Genomic DNA, 18,847 nt, shown 5'->3' with positions numbered 1-18,847 from the left:
ACTGTCACTTTCATTCTAAAGCCCAGAGGTGTCCGAAAATTTAAGTCCTCAGAAGCCCCAAAAACCTTTTGCCCCCTTCTCACGTTATTTCGTTGGGCCTTTTGACCCTATTTCCACCTCCGTAAAAAGAGGAGATGATTGGAAAATCAATTAAGAGGCACAAGATATGGTGCAATCCTTTGTTCAACTTCTTTTGTTCCGAGTCACGACTAATCTTTGATAAGTTTAGTCGTGGTAAATCACTACATTTTGCTACTTCACTAGAGCATTCATTTTTCTTTTTATTATGTTAGGCTCATTTTAAAAAATTAAAATTTTTGTTATTGTATTAAGACTTTTTTTTCAACTTTCATTACATGTTTCCACTAATTTTTAACTCGTGACTAATTTTTAGAATGCTATTTGATCATGATTATGACCTTGTTATTTCGAATTTTTTTACTGTCCCTTCAACTTTGTGATATCGAGAGTATACTGTAGTTCATTTAAAGAGATAAAATCCCTTCATCATTTAAGGACAAGTCTTTGTCTACAAGTCATCGTAAAGGACATCTTCTGCAAATAGATGTCATCTTTCATATAGGTACACAAACATTTTCCTCAATTTAACCAAGAACAAATCCCTCTTAGTGTTTGAATTTCATTTTCTGATAAGATACACATATGCTACAAAACCCCTTCTTCCGATCATTTTCAACATGAGCAATTCTATAGAAATATGCAATTCCTTGTCCTAGGCTCACGCCAACCTTAGAAAAGTATGTTTCATTACCTTTACAACGTTATTCAGAGACATCAGTTTCGCCCTTCTTTTAGGCTCATCAGCCTAAAATAGCCATAACCGAGCTCCAAACAAAAAGCCTCAAAAAGAAGCTGAGCATACTTTCACGTTGGTAGTTAAAACAACTTAAATGCACCAGTGAGTGGTCTGCAGAAATGGCACAGGCTCTACCTCAAAAAAGTGAAGATAAGTAACGCCAAGGTATAAATAAAACTAAATAACTGCTCTGAGAAACTGCAGTCCCTGGATGCTGAGACTGAGCAGTTTGCTATTTATTTGTAGTTTTATAGCAAGTATACGTGACAAAGAGGGACAGTAAAAGTTACCTTCACTTATCTTAAGTGAAACTTATCTTTGGTAACTATTTTAAGGCAAAAACCACTGAAGGATACTATTTCCCCCATTTATATTTTAATTTCCATGATTAGTTTTTAATTCCAGTCTTGATAAAGCAAATCAGTGATGGAATTTATCTTTAACTCATAAATTTCTTGATGTTTGTCATTTCTTTAAAAAAATTGAAATGATTCCAGCTGATTATTATTTTTTCCTTTCATATTGCTTTTCAATTTAGATATTTGATCTTAAAAGTACAATCAAATTTAATCTTAAAAAATATAAGCAAAAAAAAAAAACAGTGCATGGAGGTAGAAATTCCTCAGAATATTGGCAGTACTCAGAAAATTCATCAAGGACAAAATAAAAAGATTATGGAACACTGCACAATCCATAACACCATAATACAGTCTGTAAATGCTCTCAAAATTTACCATAAAACTTCTTTTATCACATTTCGTTCGTGAAGAATAGTCTTCTTCTCAATCGCACCAAACTGATTCAATAAAGATTCCTCCCTGAGAAAGAAAAGGAAAAGAATTACATTACTTTCCAGTACGCATATGAATAACAATATTTTTTAGTAAGAAAAATATATTCTGCTGAAATATGAAAACTAAAACCTTTTGTGATAATTTAACTTCTTTAATTGTATACAATAAAATAATAACTATGTAATGAGAAGTATTTTTCACCATACTTGTTAAATAGCCCAAAATATTCACTTAGTAATAGCAGAGTCGTCATTTTTTTTTTTTTTTTTTGCAAAATCCAAGATTGAGCTCATACAGTTCCCAATATTTAGCAAGAAAACCCAAGGCCATGTGACTTCATGAAATTTATTCACTTTTTTGAAATTGCTGATAAATTGCAGTTGGTTGATTATTATGATTACAAATGACAAAATAAAAGAACATAGAATAAATGCTAAAACAGCTCCAACAATTATTTCTTTGGAACAATTTCTTAAAAATTGTTGCAAAAATTGTTGCAGAGAAATGCTTATATTAATGTATTGGTACACATATACAGTTAGATTTATAAAATTTGTTTATTTATTTTTAAATTTATTAATTTTCTGTTGCTTTCTATTAATTTTTTTGCAGTGGCGCCGATTGGGGGAGGCAACCCCCCCTACTTTTTATGATTCATTTATTCATTTTATTTTCCAATTTATGATCCCAAACTAGAAATTATAAAAGAAGCAAAAGAGTCGAAACTTTCAGATCATAATTATTAGTTTTACTTTGTATATGTCTGTTTACGAAACATTATTTAGCACAAGCAGTCACTTTTAGTTCATGTGTTCACTGTTTAGATATTAGTAATCTAATTGTTTTACTTAAACAAGTCGTACTTGCTTAATGAAATTATTACCAAGTGTTTGTGACATCTCAAAATACTTTGAGGTAAATAACTTAAGTCTAATTCACAGCTATGTGTTTCTTTGGGGAAAATTGTTTACATAATTCATCAAAATCTTAAGAAAAATGTGAGTTAAGCTGTTAGATTTGCATCAATGAGCACTCATATGCTCTAAAAACCAGCCTTAGGAAAATTTGGTACTTTTTTTTGCTGCCGCTAAAAATTGTATGGCTTTTAGTCTTTTTTTTTTGCCCCCCCCCCTCCTCCCCTGCCCTTTTCAGTCCCAATCGCTGCCTCTGTCTTTTTTGTACAGTCACTGCATGTAAATGAAAGAAACCTCTATATAGATTACTTAGTCGAGAAATTATATTATATTAGTGAAAATGTTAGATTTTATTTCAGAAAGCAAATAACTAGCTTGAGGTTTACTTATTAACAAGTAAGTTAAGTTTTCACTTTCCCCAAAACTCAAAGAAAAGATTAATAAAAGGAGGAAATCAATTGGAAGAATGTTATTCAATGTTTTATAACACGCATTCAGCAGATTGAATGTTCTGCATAATGTAAAATGCATGTTCTGCAAATGCAAGTCTGATAAATACATAATAGTATGCAGAATTATTTGTTATGCAATTCCATGATCAGCTGCATTTGCTCCCCTTAAAACATTATGAATGAAGAATATCAAGAGACATGGGAGCGTCTCGCCGACCAGGAAAACCAAATGTCAGCTAGGAAGAAAAATGAAAGAAAAGAAACTAGAAAGGACAGTTTACACAACAGAACAATTTGGGTTTTTTTTCTTCACTGTGTTTCAGCCCCGTGAATACCCCCCCCCCCCAAGTTGATTTTTGGTAAACCCAATACCTAGCAGCCTCAACGACTTATAACAAAGTTCAATCCTTGGGATCAAATGGGGAGAACAGCTAGAAAATTGCAATTTTTTCAGTTTTTGTGTGTTTTTTCGACATGTTGCAAAGACGAAAAGATTGGATTGAAAAGGAATGAAAACAAATTAAAGGATCTATCTATACTGGTGAAGAGTTGGTAGTTGAGAGAAATTCAAGGAAGTTGTTTTTGACATGTCCATAGTGCAAAACAAGGGCACCCATATAGGGGGGTAAGGGAGGGCTCGAGCCCTCCCCCTCCCCCCCATTGAAATTAGAACTTCTTTGTTTTTGGTACTTTTTTCTTTGCAAAAATGTGAAAACATTTATTCTCCAGCCATTAATGAATAAGTTATTACAAATAAAATATATTTAAAGACTCTAATCTGTCTTGAAATCGGTTTCCATGGAGAAAATACCCTTCTAACCCATGGGGAAAATATCTGAGCCCCCCTCCCCCCTTACAATTTTGCATATAGGTGCCCTTGGTGCAAAAAGGTTAGAAGGAGCCAAAGGTTCAAAGTGCTGCTTTGGCATTATCGGAGAAAATGGTGCCCTTTCTTTCTCTCCGATTTTTGGTCCAGTTGATGTTGATTCTGTAGACAGCCGAAGCCATAGCTTTTTTTATTTATTTATTTTTTTAAAATTACGCCCACCATCGTTCTTTCAAACGTAAGGCGTCTTGCTGTCCAGTATAACAATGAAGTGGCTACAAAGGGTGTTAGGGCCTGGAAGTCATCACAATTATGAATATCATGAAGAGAGGAGCAACTATAAAGATGCTCCCCTGTCATTGGAGAAGTCCCCTCACAGAGCACACAGAGAGGTGAATCTGCCAGGTTGATTTTATGTAAATGGGCCTGCAGATAGTCATGTCCAGTAATGGTTCGGAAAGAGGCAACTCCCAGGGCTCTGGGAAGGAGAGAAAGGCGCGTACGCTGATCATCATCCAGAAGGCAAGTCCAGGGCTTTCCATCAGCTTTGTTCCTCAGGGCAGAGACTGTAGCATGTTGGAATTTGCTTGCGAGAAGTCGCTTAGCGTTTCTAAGTGGAACCTGGCGAGAAGGTGGATGCAGGGACGCAGCCTCTTTAGCCAAGATGTCCGCTCGTTCATTTCCATAGATGCCACAATGGCCTGGGATCCACTGGAAGACAACCTCTCTTCCGGAACGCAAAAGAGAGTCAATGGATTTTTTAGACTCAAGCTCAAGTTCTGAAGGATATAGATTGTAATCAGTAATGGTCTGAATCACAGCCTGAGAATCAACAAAGAGAACAACATTTTGTTCAGCTGGTTCTCCAATAGATCTGATGGCCATAAAAATTGCGTTCATTTCTCCATCGAAGTTATCCGCCCAAGTGTCGAGAGGCTCCTGAAGACTTAAATGTTTGGAGTAGGCACCGGCACCTGCTCTACCAGCTGAAGGAGTGGCCGATCCGTCAGTATAAACCCTAAACCAATCTGATCAGGGTACCTCTCGTGTATTGTGGCCAAAGCAATGGAGTACATCTCAGTCTGATGAGAATCTGATTTCTTGACAGGCTGTACCAGATCAAACCTAGCTGCAGCATATCTCAGAAGGCCAGTATAAGAAGATGGTCTATAGATGCCAAATCTGGAGTTGGAGATCTCAAAGGCCTCTGCAAGTCTTTGGCACTCAAAAAGAAAAGAATGTTGAGATTTTAGTCCAGTATGCGGAAGAATGTAATCAGGCCAGAACCGAAGCCATAGCTGGACAATAGAGGAGATGATGACGGTCTAGTTGTGCAGATGAACAGTGTGGACATATTGAAACTTAAGGTCTGGACCCGTTTGGCAAGATTTTCATGCCTTGTAGGTGTCCTGAGTCTTGCAATGGTTTTGGTGACCTTTATGGGAACAGTTGAGCTGTGCAGTAAGGAACTTCCCTCACAGGCAAATGGACAGTCCATGTTTGGCAACTGCGTTGAAACTCAAGGAAGTAAATGATTAAAGAAAAAAATAGGGAGGATGGTAGTTTGCTAGATACTTGGCAGGCAAACTAGATATTATAACTTTTTTAGGTTGAGGGTTTTGGGCCATAGGATGAAGGCATTCCCTTTTGCAGAAGATATTTTAAGGAATTCTTGGTAGAGAAATTTTTACAACAGGGTTGATTTCAAAAAGATCGTATTTTACTTTTCAGAATGTCTTGGGCTAATTCTGATTTTCCATAAACTAAGGATTAAACAGCAATTGTTCTGGAGTATAACTTTGTTCTATGGCGGGGTTACCAAAGTAAGTGCAGTGGCACCCAAGGGTGCCGCAGAGAGATGCAAGGAACGCTGTGAAGCCTTCATGTTTTCAATCTAATCATCTGAAAAAGAGATAGGCTAAGGAGCTGTGAGGAAATTCTAATTCTTCAAAGGATTCTGCAAATCAGAAAAGATTGGGAACCCTTGTTCCATAGCATACATTCTATTTTTTGCCACATTCTACTTGGGGAAGGGGGGAGGGGGTGGATAAAAAATTGATATTAAATGAGATTTTTCTTGTAGTACTTTTGCATCAATGATAATGTTGTAACTGATTACACATAAATACCTAGTTTTATCAATAATATAATTATAAATCTTTACCACTAGCAAAACAGGGAAAACCTCAATTGGTGAGGTAAGCATAGGAAGATAAATAGGGGCCAACTTCTTGAGAATTTAGAATATTTTTCATAAAAATGAGGAAGAATTTAGAAAAGTTTAAAACAAAGCGACCATTTTCTCATGGGGAAAAAAGTTTATTAAACACAAACAGAATAAAAAGTAGTTTTTTAAAAACTAATTCAGTTATGAAAGTCTAAAATAATCTTGTTTTCATTAAAAACTAAAAACTCCAGTAAAGCAAAAATTTGTAAGATTATAGAAATTAGGTGAAAAGTGGCTACTGTAATTTCACTAGCCATCAGGCCCCAAGTAGCAAAAAAAAAAGTTTATACAAGGTTCTATATGAAATTTTGTTTGTGGTGCTTCTATCCTCAGAGTTGATTTGAATGATGATCTATACAAATCACACCCAGCAGAGAGATAATATTTGCAGTAGGTCTGTATCTGTCACACCCAGGGTTGCCAGATTTAAGAACAGTAAATACGGGACAAGCTTCTAGGAGTGAAAGCAGGGGGGGGGGGATATTTTTGAGGTTTTGGGCAATTACTGGATCTGGTATGTTTTTGAGGGGTGCTTTCTGACGTAGAATGTCTCTTCATGATAAATCTGAAAAATTCAATCGTAACAAAGCATTAAACCTTACAAAATGTCGCCGATCTAAGTATAGAAATCGTTTTCATTGCGATTGACAACGCATGCGTAGAGATATATTTCCAACATTAGTCAATGAGCAAGGAGGAAGTAATCATTCGGCTCCTCATGGTCTGCCTCCAAAATGAAAATAATTTTTGCGTTTGTTGCCTCATGATTTTCTTATTACTCTTTATTTCACATTTTGTGTTTTACTACTTTATTTTTTTCCCTTAAAATAATGTCTCGTTTCATAAAATATTTTTATTAGCCAGAATACGGGACTTTAGCCGTCCCGTATGGAAGTTCCCCGGGACGCGAGACAATTTTTCAAAATACGAGACTGTCCCTTGAAATCCGGGACGTCTGGTAACCCTGGTCACAGCCATCCTGAGTGGGTTAACCACTTTGGAATTGAGTATTTCAGAGATATGTGCTTAAATAGATGAGATACCTTACTAAACCATAAACTATTTAGTTAGTACCTAAGAAATACAGTCCAAGATTGTTCTTCATTTATTGTTCAAACACTAGAGCATAAGTAATCTCTAGTGTTTCGAGCTTTGAAATACAAAGATTGGTTGGCGCTATAGGTTTCAATGCCGCAGTTTAATAGGCTAAACTGGGCCAAGAAGTAGTAATAAGATAGAGTATACTTTTTAGCATTATTTCACCAACTAAATTTGATTGAAAATACACAAAACAATACATTTGTAACAATCAGAGAAAAGTAATCAATTGCTCTCGTTTCTTACTCAAAAGAATACTAAAGTAACAGAACATGATAATTATCAAAATTAAATTAAAACTTTTAAAAGCTCTTTAAAATAACTTACCATATTTTAGTAAAATTTACAGTTTTTAAGTTATATTTAGTCACAGAATATGTCTGTTGATACTTTGGAATCCAATAGGGATAAAAAGAATTTTGGTATACTGGCACAGGAAAATCTTCCGATTGGGTATCTTGGCTTATGGGAACAGGAAAATGGTTGTCATTAAACTGCTGCTGAGAGGATCCAGAACAGCTATCAGGACTGATTCCAAGTCCTGAATCATCTCTTGGAGGCAATGGCAGTAAGTCATGCACGACATCTTCTTCCGATTCTGTATCAGAGATACTTATCTAAAATATAGATAAATTTTAGAAAAATGTATGCTTTAAATGATATTCTTTAAATGAATACTTCAGTTGAATCGAATAGCTTGGTGAATAAGGGCATTACATTTTTTTTTTTTGAAGATACGAAAATTTTTGGGCAGGTTATCAAGTAGCTGATCACGAGACATGAGCCAACAAGGAATAAAAGTATTGAAATGGCTTGGCAACGTGAGCAAATACTGCATTATCAGAATATTGCAACACACTGATGAGTTTGTACATGGCTTTCTGTCTCAACACTGAGAGCAGTTTTAATTGAATACATGGAATTCACTGGCATATAACGAATAATAATGCCGCAGCATAGAATCAAAATTCAACAAGCTTAGTCAAGCCCAGGGGTGGATACAGAAAAATCTTTTGGAGGGGCACGGGGAAATTGAATAGCACCTCCCCCCCTCCTTTCACACACACACACACTGTTTCATAACAAAGTTTTCATGACTTTATTTTTAAATGTTTTTTTTATTTATTATTATTGTTATTTTTTTAATTTAACATCCCTTCAGGTCAATGAATCTACTTCTAAGTACTCTTTATGTCAACTATAGTAACTCTTTACGTCAACATTCTAACACCTTACACAAACATTCTGTTTGCTAGTTGCAACAAGCCAAATAATTGAAAACATATTTTCCCTGATTTACTTATTTCCATTAGAGTGTTTTTCTACTATGCTCCTCAATATAGTTTTGATCATAAATTCATACAATTCTTATGAAATTTGTATATATATTTAAAAAAACCACATGGAGAAGCATTGAAAAAAGAAAACTAACAAAATACATTTTGAAAGTTAATGTTAAACGTACCTCAGAGCTACTGTCTGAAAAATAATTGTATACTTCTTCACCTTCTTTAAGATATTCAGCCCAATCAAAGTCTTCCTTTATCACATTATCTAAATACATAAATAAAACAGAAAAAATATAATAAAAACAAGTATCTAGAACTGCGGTTGTCAGGGCCGGATTTAAGGGAGGGCAGGCAGGGCTACTGCCACGGGGCCTCCACAACAAAGGGGCCCCCCCACAATCAAATTTTTACAAAATATCCTAACTTTCACGAATCGAAAATATCGGAATATACATATCTATCAAACTGTTCGGATATATATCAAAGTATTGGATATTTTTGAAAATATGATTATCTTTTCGAATCCTGATTAGGGGCCTCCACTCCTTCGTTGCCCCGGGGCTTCCACACTTCCAGATCCGGCACTGGCGGTTGTCACTGAATTTTATCTAATTTGAGGGTTCCAGGACACCAGGCCTATCATTTCAAAATTTTCCAAGGTGTGGGAGGGCAAAGGGTAAATATTCAATGCATTTTATTGAAAAAAAAAAACCCCCATCAAAGTACATGTAAAATGCATAATTACATTACATTTTTAAAATCCAGGGCAGGTGAGCCAACTGACCTCCCCTGATCCCTCAAATGACGGGTCTGAAAGACATTCATTTATAGGTGGATCTACTTGTACCATACTCATATTTAAACACAAAAAACCTACAATATATATTTTTGTTAAAATTTTCCCATCCACTATCTTAGAACGTAGAAGTGTCCACATTAGAGATCCTACATACGGAGAGATTGGACAACGGCGCGCCGCTATCCGCCATGTTTAGTCCAAGTGTTGTCGGCTCGAAATGCTGCGCTGTGTGATTTTTTAGCTTTCCCACGGAATATAGGACATTAAATCTTTTAAGTAGAGACTTATTTTTTTTCTCCTCGTATTTTCATTTAACTAAGTGAGTTCAAAGTCTGGAAATCCGTCGCCAATCGTTTTGTATCGTCATAGCGCTTACAAAGAAAATAAAAATTTTCTAAAAAATATTTTCATAAAGATAGAAAACAAAGATATATTTGTGATCTGCACATTTCATTTCATAATATCATAACTAGCCTCTAATTTTTTCGATACAATGTACAGTGATATTTGGGGCAGAAGATGCATTACGGTTACGGGCAGTGAGCATCTTTGGACATAAGATGGCCGCCGCTCTGAAGTTGTCCAATCTCTCCGTATTTAGGATCTCTAGTCCACATATTTTGTAACATAAATACTATCACAATGAAGGATTTTAAAAAATTTAGAATTGAATATGAAATTTGTTCTGCATAAAAATGAAAATATACTAGATAATTATATAAATACTAAATCATTATCAACAACAAAAAGTAATCAAAGGAATTTTTATGCAAAAAATGCAATATTTGAAAAATTTTAGTAGTGAGTGAAAACTTTTCCGTTTCTTTAATGACCCTGTTGGCAACATACCTTCAATCTTTCCCAATTAATTGAAACAAGTGTTTTAGCTTTATTGTAAGAAATGCTAATGAATTTAATAGTTGCATTCTATTTTAATACATGAAATGACATTAGGAAATTCAGTGATCAGAACTCCTTTGATGCAAAATACAAAGAATATCTAAAATGCAGAAATTCTTTAAATATTTCTTTCATTGTAAAATTGCAATTAGCCAGAAAGAACCAATACAAGTAATTAGATTTAGAATTTTTGCATTGAAAAGTAAAACATAATTCTAAGCCTATAATAAATTTTAATCTATCATACTTATCTACAACTTTGATAAATTTTTGTACTCTATGATAATCAACAAATAACATTATTTTAGAAACATCATTTTAACCTGTTCTCGAATAAAAATATTTTATCCATTATAAATTAATAAAATTCTTCAAGTTTTTTTTTTTTTTTTGTCTTTTTTCTTCTTTATAACAAAACAGGATTACTAAAATATTATTAAATTTGTATAGTTAACTGAACTATAAAAATGTGTAATAAATCCATGTTTTTCACATGCTTTCTAAGTTGAAGAGATTTTAATTTGTTTATTCGTTTTAATTATAATCATGCTTCTAAACAACAAAAATGGTTTATTACTTTCATACTCACCAGAATGTTGTGTAGTTACCTCTGTACTAGGACAGGATTTTGCTTCTGCAAGCCATAGTAACAGAGCTAAAATTCTGTATCCATTTTCTTTCTATAAATAAAAATTTAAAAGAAAAATATGTCAATTATACTATATGGTGAAGTACTTAAAATGTACCATATAATTTAGAATCTCTCTATATATGAGGGTCAGTCAATAAATAACGAGGCAGAGGCTATAAAACAGACTTTATCCGACATTCTTCAAAAGTACTGACCGAAATTATTTAAACACTTATCCCTCTAGGAAATTAGTCACATAATTTTGTGCTCATAAAAGTCTTTTGGCTGCTGCTAGAGCCTATTACGTACGCACTCATTTACTTCCTTGTCGGAATGAAATGGTTGTCCACGAAGTGCTTTCTTGAGTTTCCCAAATATGTGGGATCATATGGGGATAGATCTGAACTATAAAGGGGGTGGTTCAAGACTTCCAACTTAAATTTCTGTAAAAGTTCCTCAGTTGCATTATCTGCCTGTGGTCTAGCATTATCATGCAACAGGCTGACAATATGTAAAAGTTTAATGAAACCAAAAATTTAAACAATAACAAAATATAGGTTTTACATTTAAAAGACATACATATCACTTCATACAGAGATAAGAAAATTTTTCTAACCTGTGCACCATAATGGCTATCTACTGTCTTCAATAATTTCTCTGAAACTGCCTTGAAAGTATTTGCTTTTTCAAGATCGGACTGAATTAGAAATTTTTCATGCAACCTAAACACATAAAAATATGAAATGTTAAGAATAAAACTAGAATTTTGAACACAAAATAAATAAAACAGATAAGCTATTTTTAAACAGATGAAACAAATATTATAGGAATTAGCTAAACCAATGGTGCACAATCTATTTTTACTCAAGGTCCACCACATTGTAAGATGTATCTCGTGTGCCAGAACACAAACAGAATAGGAATATAATTAAATTTTTTCCTATAAAACGGGAGAAAACACGGAAAATGAAAAAAAATTATAAATCAAATTGTCATCATTACAAATACTTACTTTATCATTACGAAGTTTCCATATATTTTTTAGAAACTAATTTATGACTATTTGGAACAATCATTCTTAATACTAAATACAAGGGATTCTCCCCCTAAAAAAGGTGAAAACTATCTCTTAAAACACCTCCCCCCCCCAAAAAAAAATTTCAATGCTGCAGTCTGTGCCATGCCCCCCCCCCCTTTATTTGGGCACCTCAACTAAAGATAAATGATCAGTTGTTTCGGAAATTTCCAGAACAGTTTTTGGTTTGTAACATTCAATATAACAATGGGTCATATGGATCAGCTTTGCGAGCCACATATGGCCAGCAGGCTGTTGATTGAGCACCACCGAGTTAAATAAAACATTAGTACTGCAATAAGTATTGTTTATTATCAAAGCAATAAAGAGACATTTTCATTGATAACATTGATGGATTCAAGAAAATTTGCATTTTCCATAACTTCTTGAATAATAAGCAGGGGTGTGCACAGAAATTTTGGGACCCGTCACAACTTACTTTCTGCGCCCCTCTACATATTGTTTACCCCTATATTTCATGCCTAGTTTTAAAAATATTGGGCCCCCTTGAGCCAGGGGCAACAGGTGTCCCTTCTCCCCTCTCCCCCCTGTACACAGTCCTGATAAGAAATTATTAATTGAGTGATCAGAACGCAGTGGCGCCGACTCCATGGGGCCTGAGGGGCCCGAGCCCCCTCAAAAATATTTTTCAGGGGGCAGAGCCCCCCCCCCCAATAAATCAAGAAAAGTATTAGTTATATTATGTTTTCTAAACTCATAAATTTATCTTTTATTTTCCTTGTTTGAAGATAGTTTGCCTTGTAAAATACATTCAGTAATGAGTTAAAACAAATAATTCTTACGACAGTAAGCAGGTTAACTGAAAACAAGTAGTGTGAATAATGATGGTGTTATGGTGCTGCAAGTACACTTAGAATTTGTCCCAGTACGCGAACTTACGCGTCAAATCTGTTGCCGGTGGGCAGCGCTGCGGCGAGCTCATCTAAGTGTTGCTGATCTGGAAAAAATATATGAGGGTTTGATTTGTATATTAAATGGGAGGCGTGATAGTTTTGAATACTTTTGGGAATTGTGTTTAAAAGAAAAATCTTCACAAAATGATGATCCTTCGCTTCCTCGGAATCGACGTATACCAAAGTATTAAAACAACGAAGCCAGCTCACTGCACGCTTTCAAAATCCCAAAGGCACTTTACATTGAGGTTTGTGAAATGGTGCAATCTTGCATTATTGGACGGTTTACATCAACTGGACTCACACAGATCATTGCAGTTGAACAAGAGTGCTTGCTTTTATTAAGCAGAGGTGAAACTAATTTTGAAAAATCAATTGAGTTTTCAAAAATAACCTAGACATTGAGAGACTGCGTTTACACTTGAATATGTTAGCCGGTATAACTAATGAAAAAACAACTGTACTTAAAAAAAACATGCGTAAGTTAAATTACCTTTTTACGAAAATACTGTGCGTGTTTGTATTTATTTTTTCTTTTTTCAAAGCAAAAAAAAAATGTGTCAGGCTTGTCTAGTTTTTGGGGTTCTAATGTTGATTATATGACTTTAAAATGCTTAAAAAAAACTTTAAAACTCACTATTTTTCATCTCAAATTCAGAAAATCCCCCCCCCCATTTTTTTAAAAGTCAGAGTCTCTGGGAGTACCTTTTCCATTCAAGTCAAGTGTCCTTCCTACCTTATAATATCAATGCTTAGCTACGGTACTGCACGGCTCCCCATAAAATAGAGCAAAAAAATCTCCTACTAAGACAAGTGATATAATTTGAAAAGTTGAACCAGAAAATTTGAAAACCAATTTTTAGATTCTTTTACTTCGAAAACGCCGTATCACATACTGTTTATTTGTTAAAATTATACACACTAGAAAATATAACATTTTCAAGGTGCAAAAATCTGACCTTTATTTGGGGTGGGGGACCTCGGAGGGATTACTTAACAGCCTAAGCCCCCCGGTGATGTCCCCCCCCCCCAATAATTTTTGCAAGTCCGCGCCCCTGTCAGAACAACTGCTTTCTAAGAAAAGACTGTAAGATCAAGCCAAAACGTTTTATCGATAGTTACATGAAGTTTTAACATCTTCATTAGTAATTCAAGTATATCTATTTATCATAAGTATATTGTCAAATATATCTATCGTTCAGTAGTTCTCAAGAGTAACTCTGATTAGCAGACAGTCACGAGACCAGAAATTTTGTCTGCAATTTGTAGTCTGCCCTCAATTACAGAGGAATATTTTGAGAATTTTAAATTTCAAGCATATAGCAATTAACAAAAATTAAATATTAATTAAAGGTTTTCAAAAATAATTGTGCTATAAAAGACTTATCATTAGAGTATTATTAACTACATTTCATTTTCAAAGTAAAATAAAGATAATGTAAATTAGGAGTTTAAAACCTGAATGTGAGGATGAAAAAGAGGTTTCATAAAACAAATTCGTGTTTGACTAGATTATACAAAATTCTGTCAACACATTCAAAACAAAACATTTTTTATGCAATCAACTGTCCATTATTCAGAGTCAGCGCACTGTTTTTTTTTTCGGAAATAAGCACAGCACCCGGTGTAAGCCCCACATCCTAATATATTCAAAAAGAAAATTTTTTTTAATGTATGCAGCTTACCTGGTGTAAGCGCCTCACCTTCTATAAGCGCAAACCCACGATAAAACAACTTAAAAGCACCATCAGTAGTAAATGCTGGAAAATATCTAAATGCTGGAGTAGGCAATCACGTGAAACTCAAACTGAAATTCTACTTGAATAATCATTAAAACTTCTCAAAATAACATTGATAAATATTTATTCAACTAAAATCATAAAACACTTATAGAAACATAAAAACATGCAATCCCGGCATTTCGTTACAAATTGCACTTATGTCCCCTTACCAGCAAGTAGCATGAAAAGAAAATATTGAAAGAGAAGAATAATCACTTCATTGAAGTTTTATACCTGGATCGCTACTGCGGCTGCACAGTTACATGCAAATCAAAATGTCTTTCTTCTTCAATTTAGAAGTGAATAAAACAGTTAACATTTTAATGTAGATGACAAACCAAAATTAGTTTAGAAAAATATTTACATGAAGGATAGGAGGCACATGACCAGGAATGATTCCTTATTTCCAACAGTAAAGAAAGCTGAAAATTAAATGTAAACAAAAAAAAATCTCATTGGTATTTTTAATTAACAATAAGAAATATTTTAAAAAATCCCTATTTTGTACTTTTTGCCTTCTGCATCCCTCGATTGGCCATCACTTTTGATGGTTAATTTATCTGATTTCCAGCGGCAAACGCATCTCTAGTCAGTGCCAAACTCTCTGGCAGCAAGACTACAGTAAAACCCTTCCTAACGGACACCCCTCAAGTGCGAACATCCCTCTTATACGAACATTTTTTAATTCCTCCAATTCCAATGCATATAACATTATGCGGACACCCCTCTATTGTGGACAAAAAAAATTTCCGCAATTAGTGTCCGCAATAGAGGGGTTTTACTGTATTTCCAATTGCTTCTGCCTTTATTACCTTAAACTTAAAGGCTGCAGTGTAACTTTTCAATCGCTTAGGAGCCATTTCAAAAGCAACTCTGAAAGAATTCAATAAAAAAAGATAAGCCAAGAATGCACAAACGACAGCAAAAAAGATGAAACGTGATGATGTGAGTGAATAATAAAATTAGAGCTAAGAGACAAGGTTCTACTTCGGTTGCTTGACCGAGCAACCCACTTTTGTGACGGGGCTGGTCAGGGCCGGATTTGGAAGTGTGGAGGCCACGGGGCAACGAAGGAGTGGAGCCCCTAATCAGGGTTTGAAAAGATCATCATATTTTTTAAATATCCCATATCCGAATATTTTGATATACACGTATATATCCGATATTTTCGACGCGTGAAAGTTAGGATATTTTGTAAAAAATTTACTGCGGGGGACACTTTGTTGTGGAAGCCCCAAGGCAGTAGCCCCGCCTGCCCTCCCCTAAATTCGGCCTTGGGGGTGGTAAATTCCCTTTACAAAACTGGACATCCATCCCCTCCCTTGCTAGTACTTTTGCTGCCTCCTCTCCCTCATCCCTTCACTTGGATGCAAAAAGACTTGCTCGGCCACGTGGGTCAGCGTTTCTCTCCTCAGTGAAACATGTGCAATCGCTGACTCGCCCCCCCCCCCCCCCCTTGCTTAACTTGTCGTCGAAGAATTTTGCAAAATAAAAGAAAGTGGTGGAAAGCCATCTTTTAGCAGCATTTTCAACTTTTTTTTCCTTTAAAGAAAAATTATTTTTAAAACTTGAAACTAAAAAAAAACACTGTATCTCCAGCACCCGTTATAGGCGCCGCACCGGCAATTTTTTTTCCTGTATGCGCCGTGGCGCTTATTCCCGAAAATACGGTACACCAGACTTTTAACTAACTCCAAATGAATTTTGGTCACTGTACTATAAAAACTAATTTTAAAAGAAAAACAGTAAAAAATTCTCTTTTTTTATTACATACCAAATCAACAATTTAAATGAACTGTTTATTTCAGAAACCAGTCGAACGACAAACTCTGAAATTTTGAAAAAACAGTTTTACCTCTGCATTAAAATTTTTCTATAATGATTAGAATGTTTTGAACCGAAAGGGATACATATTTAGGTACATTTCTTTCAATAAATAATGTTGTAATCATCATTGAATAATTTAATATGGTGATATAGATGCTTTCTTAAAATTAGCAATTTTGTCGCTTGACTGGTTTTTGGAATAAATGATTACAAATGATTTTAAAGCAAAAAAAAAAGAGATCCAAAAAAAAAAAAAAAAAAACTAAGGAGGAGGTTAAGATTGTAGCTAAAATCAGAAATGTAGAAGTTTACTTTTGTGTGGGTCAGTGTTGGGCATTAATCAACTAAATCCGCAATCGACTAAAGTAATCTGACTCTCATTTAGTTCCGACTAATATTTTAAAAATTTAATTCAATTGCAGACGAAGATTAACGTTAGTTTAAACTAACGCGTTAGTTGATTAAAAAAACTAATTTAGTTCAGATTGATTTAGTTCAGATTAAATTAATCAAATTGAATTTAGTCAGATTAAAAGTAATCAGATTAAAAGTAATCAAATTAATTTGATTAAATTTTTAATTCAGATTAAATTCGTAAAATATAAATGTCACATGAACAGAGACACATTTGTATTTCTACGTGTATGTACATATTTACGCAAGCATACACGAGTTAATACGTGTATATACGACTATGTGCGTAAATATATGTATATAAACGTGTTATCCCGCGTATGTTCGTGTACGGAGGTATATTTGAATTTTTAAGTGAATATACATATTTATGTGTGCATACACGAGTAAATATGTGTATCTACGAGTATGTACGTGTACACAAGAGAATATGCATATGGATATGTGTTACCCCGAGTATACTCGTGTACAGAGGTAAATTTGCTTTTAATTGTGAAAACACATACTTATGCGTGCACACAAGCGAAAATACGTGCATATACGTGTACACAGGAAAATATGCGTATAGATGCGTTTTATCCCGAGTCTAATCGTGTAAAGAGGAACATTTATATTTCGACGTGCATATTCATATTGAAGCGTGCATATTCGAGAAAGTACGTGTATATACAAGTATGTTCGTGTACACACGAGAATATGCGTATAGATATTTGTTACCCCGAGTATACTCGTGTAAAGAGGTACATTTGTATTTGTACTTGTATATACATATTTCTGCGTGCATAAAGGAGAAGGAACGTGTATATACAAGTATGTTCATGTACACACGAGAATATATGTAAACATACGTGTTACCTCGAGTATACTCGTGTACAGAGGTAAATTTCTATTTAAACGTGTATAAATATATAGATAGATGCATGCATATAAGAGAAAATACGTGTATATACGAGTAAGTACATGTAAACACGAAAAATAAGTGTTTAACCCGAGTATACTCGTGTACGAAGGCACATTTGTATTTCTATGTGTGTATGCATATTTATGGGTTTATAAACGGGTAAATACATATATACGATTATTTACGAGTACACACGATAGTATGCGTATAGATAAGTATTACCCCGAGTATACTCGTGTACAGAGGTAAATTTGCTTTTAATTGTGAAAACACATACTTATGCGTGCACGCAAGCGAAAATACGTGTATGTACATGTACACATGAGAGTATGCGTATATATACGTTTTACCCCGAGTATACTCGTGTAAAGAGGTACATTTGTATTTCTACATGTTCATGCATATTTAAGCGTGCATATACGAGAAAGTACGTGTATATACAAGTATGTTCGTGTAAACACGAAAATATGCGTATAGATATTTGTTACCCCGAGTATACTCGTGTAAAGAGGTACATTTGTATTTGTACGTGTATATACATATTTGTGCGTGCATATAGGAGAAGGTACGTGTATATACAAGTACGTTCATGTACACACGAGAATATATGTAAACATACGTGTTACCCCGAGTATACTCGTGTACAGAGGTAAATTTCTATTTAAACGTGTATATACATATAGATGCATGCATATACGAGAAAATACGTGTATATACGAGTAAGTACGTGTACACACGACAATAGGTATATAGATACTTGTTTAACCCGAGTATACTCGTGTACGATGGCACATTTGTATTTCTACGTATATATGCATATGTATGCGTTTATAAACGATTAAATACGTGTATATACGAGTATGTACGTGTACACATGAAAATATGCGTATAGATACGTGTTACCCCGAGTATACTCGTGTAAAGAAGTACATTTGTATTTCTACGTGTTCATGCATATTTAAGCTTGCATATACGAGAAAGCACGTGTACATACAAGTATGTTCGTGTACACACGAGAATATGCGTATAGATATGTGTTACCCCGAGTATACTCGTGTAAAAAGCTACATTTGTATTTGTACGTATATATATATATATTTATGCGTGCATAAACAAGAAGGTACGTGTATATAAAAGTATGTTCATGTACACACGAGAATATATGTAAACATGCGTGTTACCCCGAGT

At 34.5% G+C, this 18,847-nt stretch overlaps 1 protein-coding gene across 1 annotated transcript in view; it reads right to left on the bottom strand.

Annotated features, from left to right (window-relative positions):
- The window catches only part of LOC129222417 (gamma-tubulin complex component 5-like), a 54,446-nt gene that overhangs the window by 26,668 nt on the left and 8,931 nt on the right, over positions 1 to 18,847 (bottom strand). The window contains exons 3-7 of the mRNA XM_054856927.1: positions 11,364 to 11,469; positions 10,706 to 10,796; positions 8,594 to 8,682; positions 7,456 to 7,745; positions 1,552 to 1,635 (exon numbers count right to left, since the gene is read on the bottom strand). Coding sequence (XP_054712902.1) covers positions 1,552 to 1,635; positions 7,456 to 7,745; positions 8,594 to 8,682; positions 10,706 to 10,796; positions 11,364 to 11,469 — 660 coding nt within the window. The remainder of the gene's footprint in view (positions 1 to 1,551; positions 1,636 to 7,455; positions 7,746 to 8,593; positions 8,683 to 10,705; positions 10,797 to 11,363; positions 11,470 to 18,847) is intronic.

The sequence above is a fragment of the Uloborus diversus genome, chromosome 5, assembly GCF_026930045.1.
Source record: "Uloborus diversus isolate 005 chromosome 5, Udiv.v.3.1, whole genome shotgun sequence".
In the NCBI taxonomy this organism is placed as follows: Eukaryota; Metazoa; Arthropoda; class Arachnida; order Araneae; family Uloboridae; genus Uloborus; species Uloborus diversus.
Note: the sequence above shows the minus strand (reverse complement) of the source record. Positions and strands in the feature narration are given on the sequence as shown.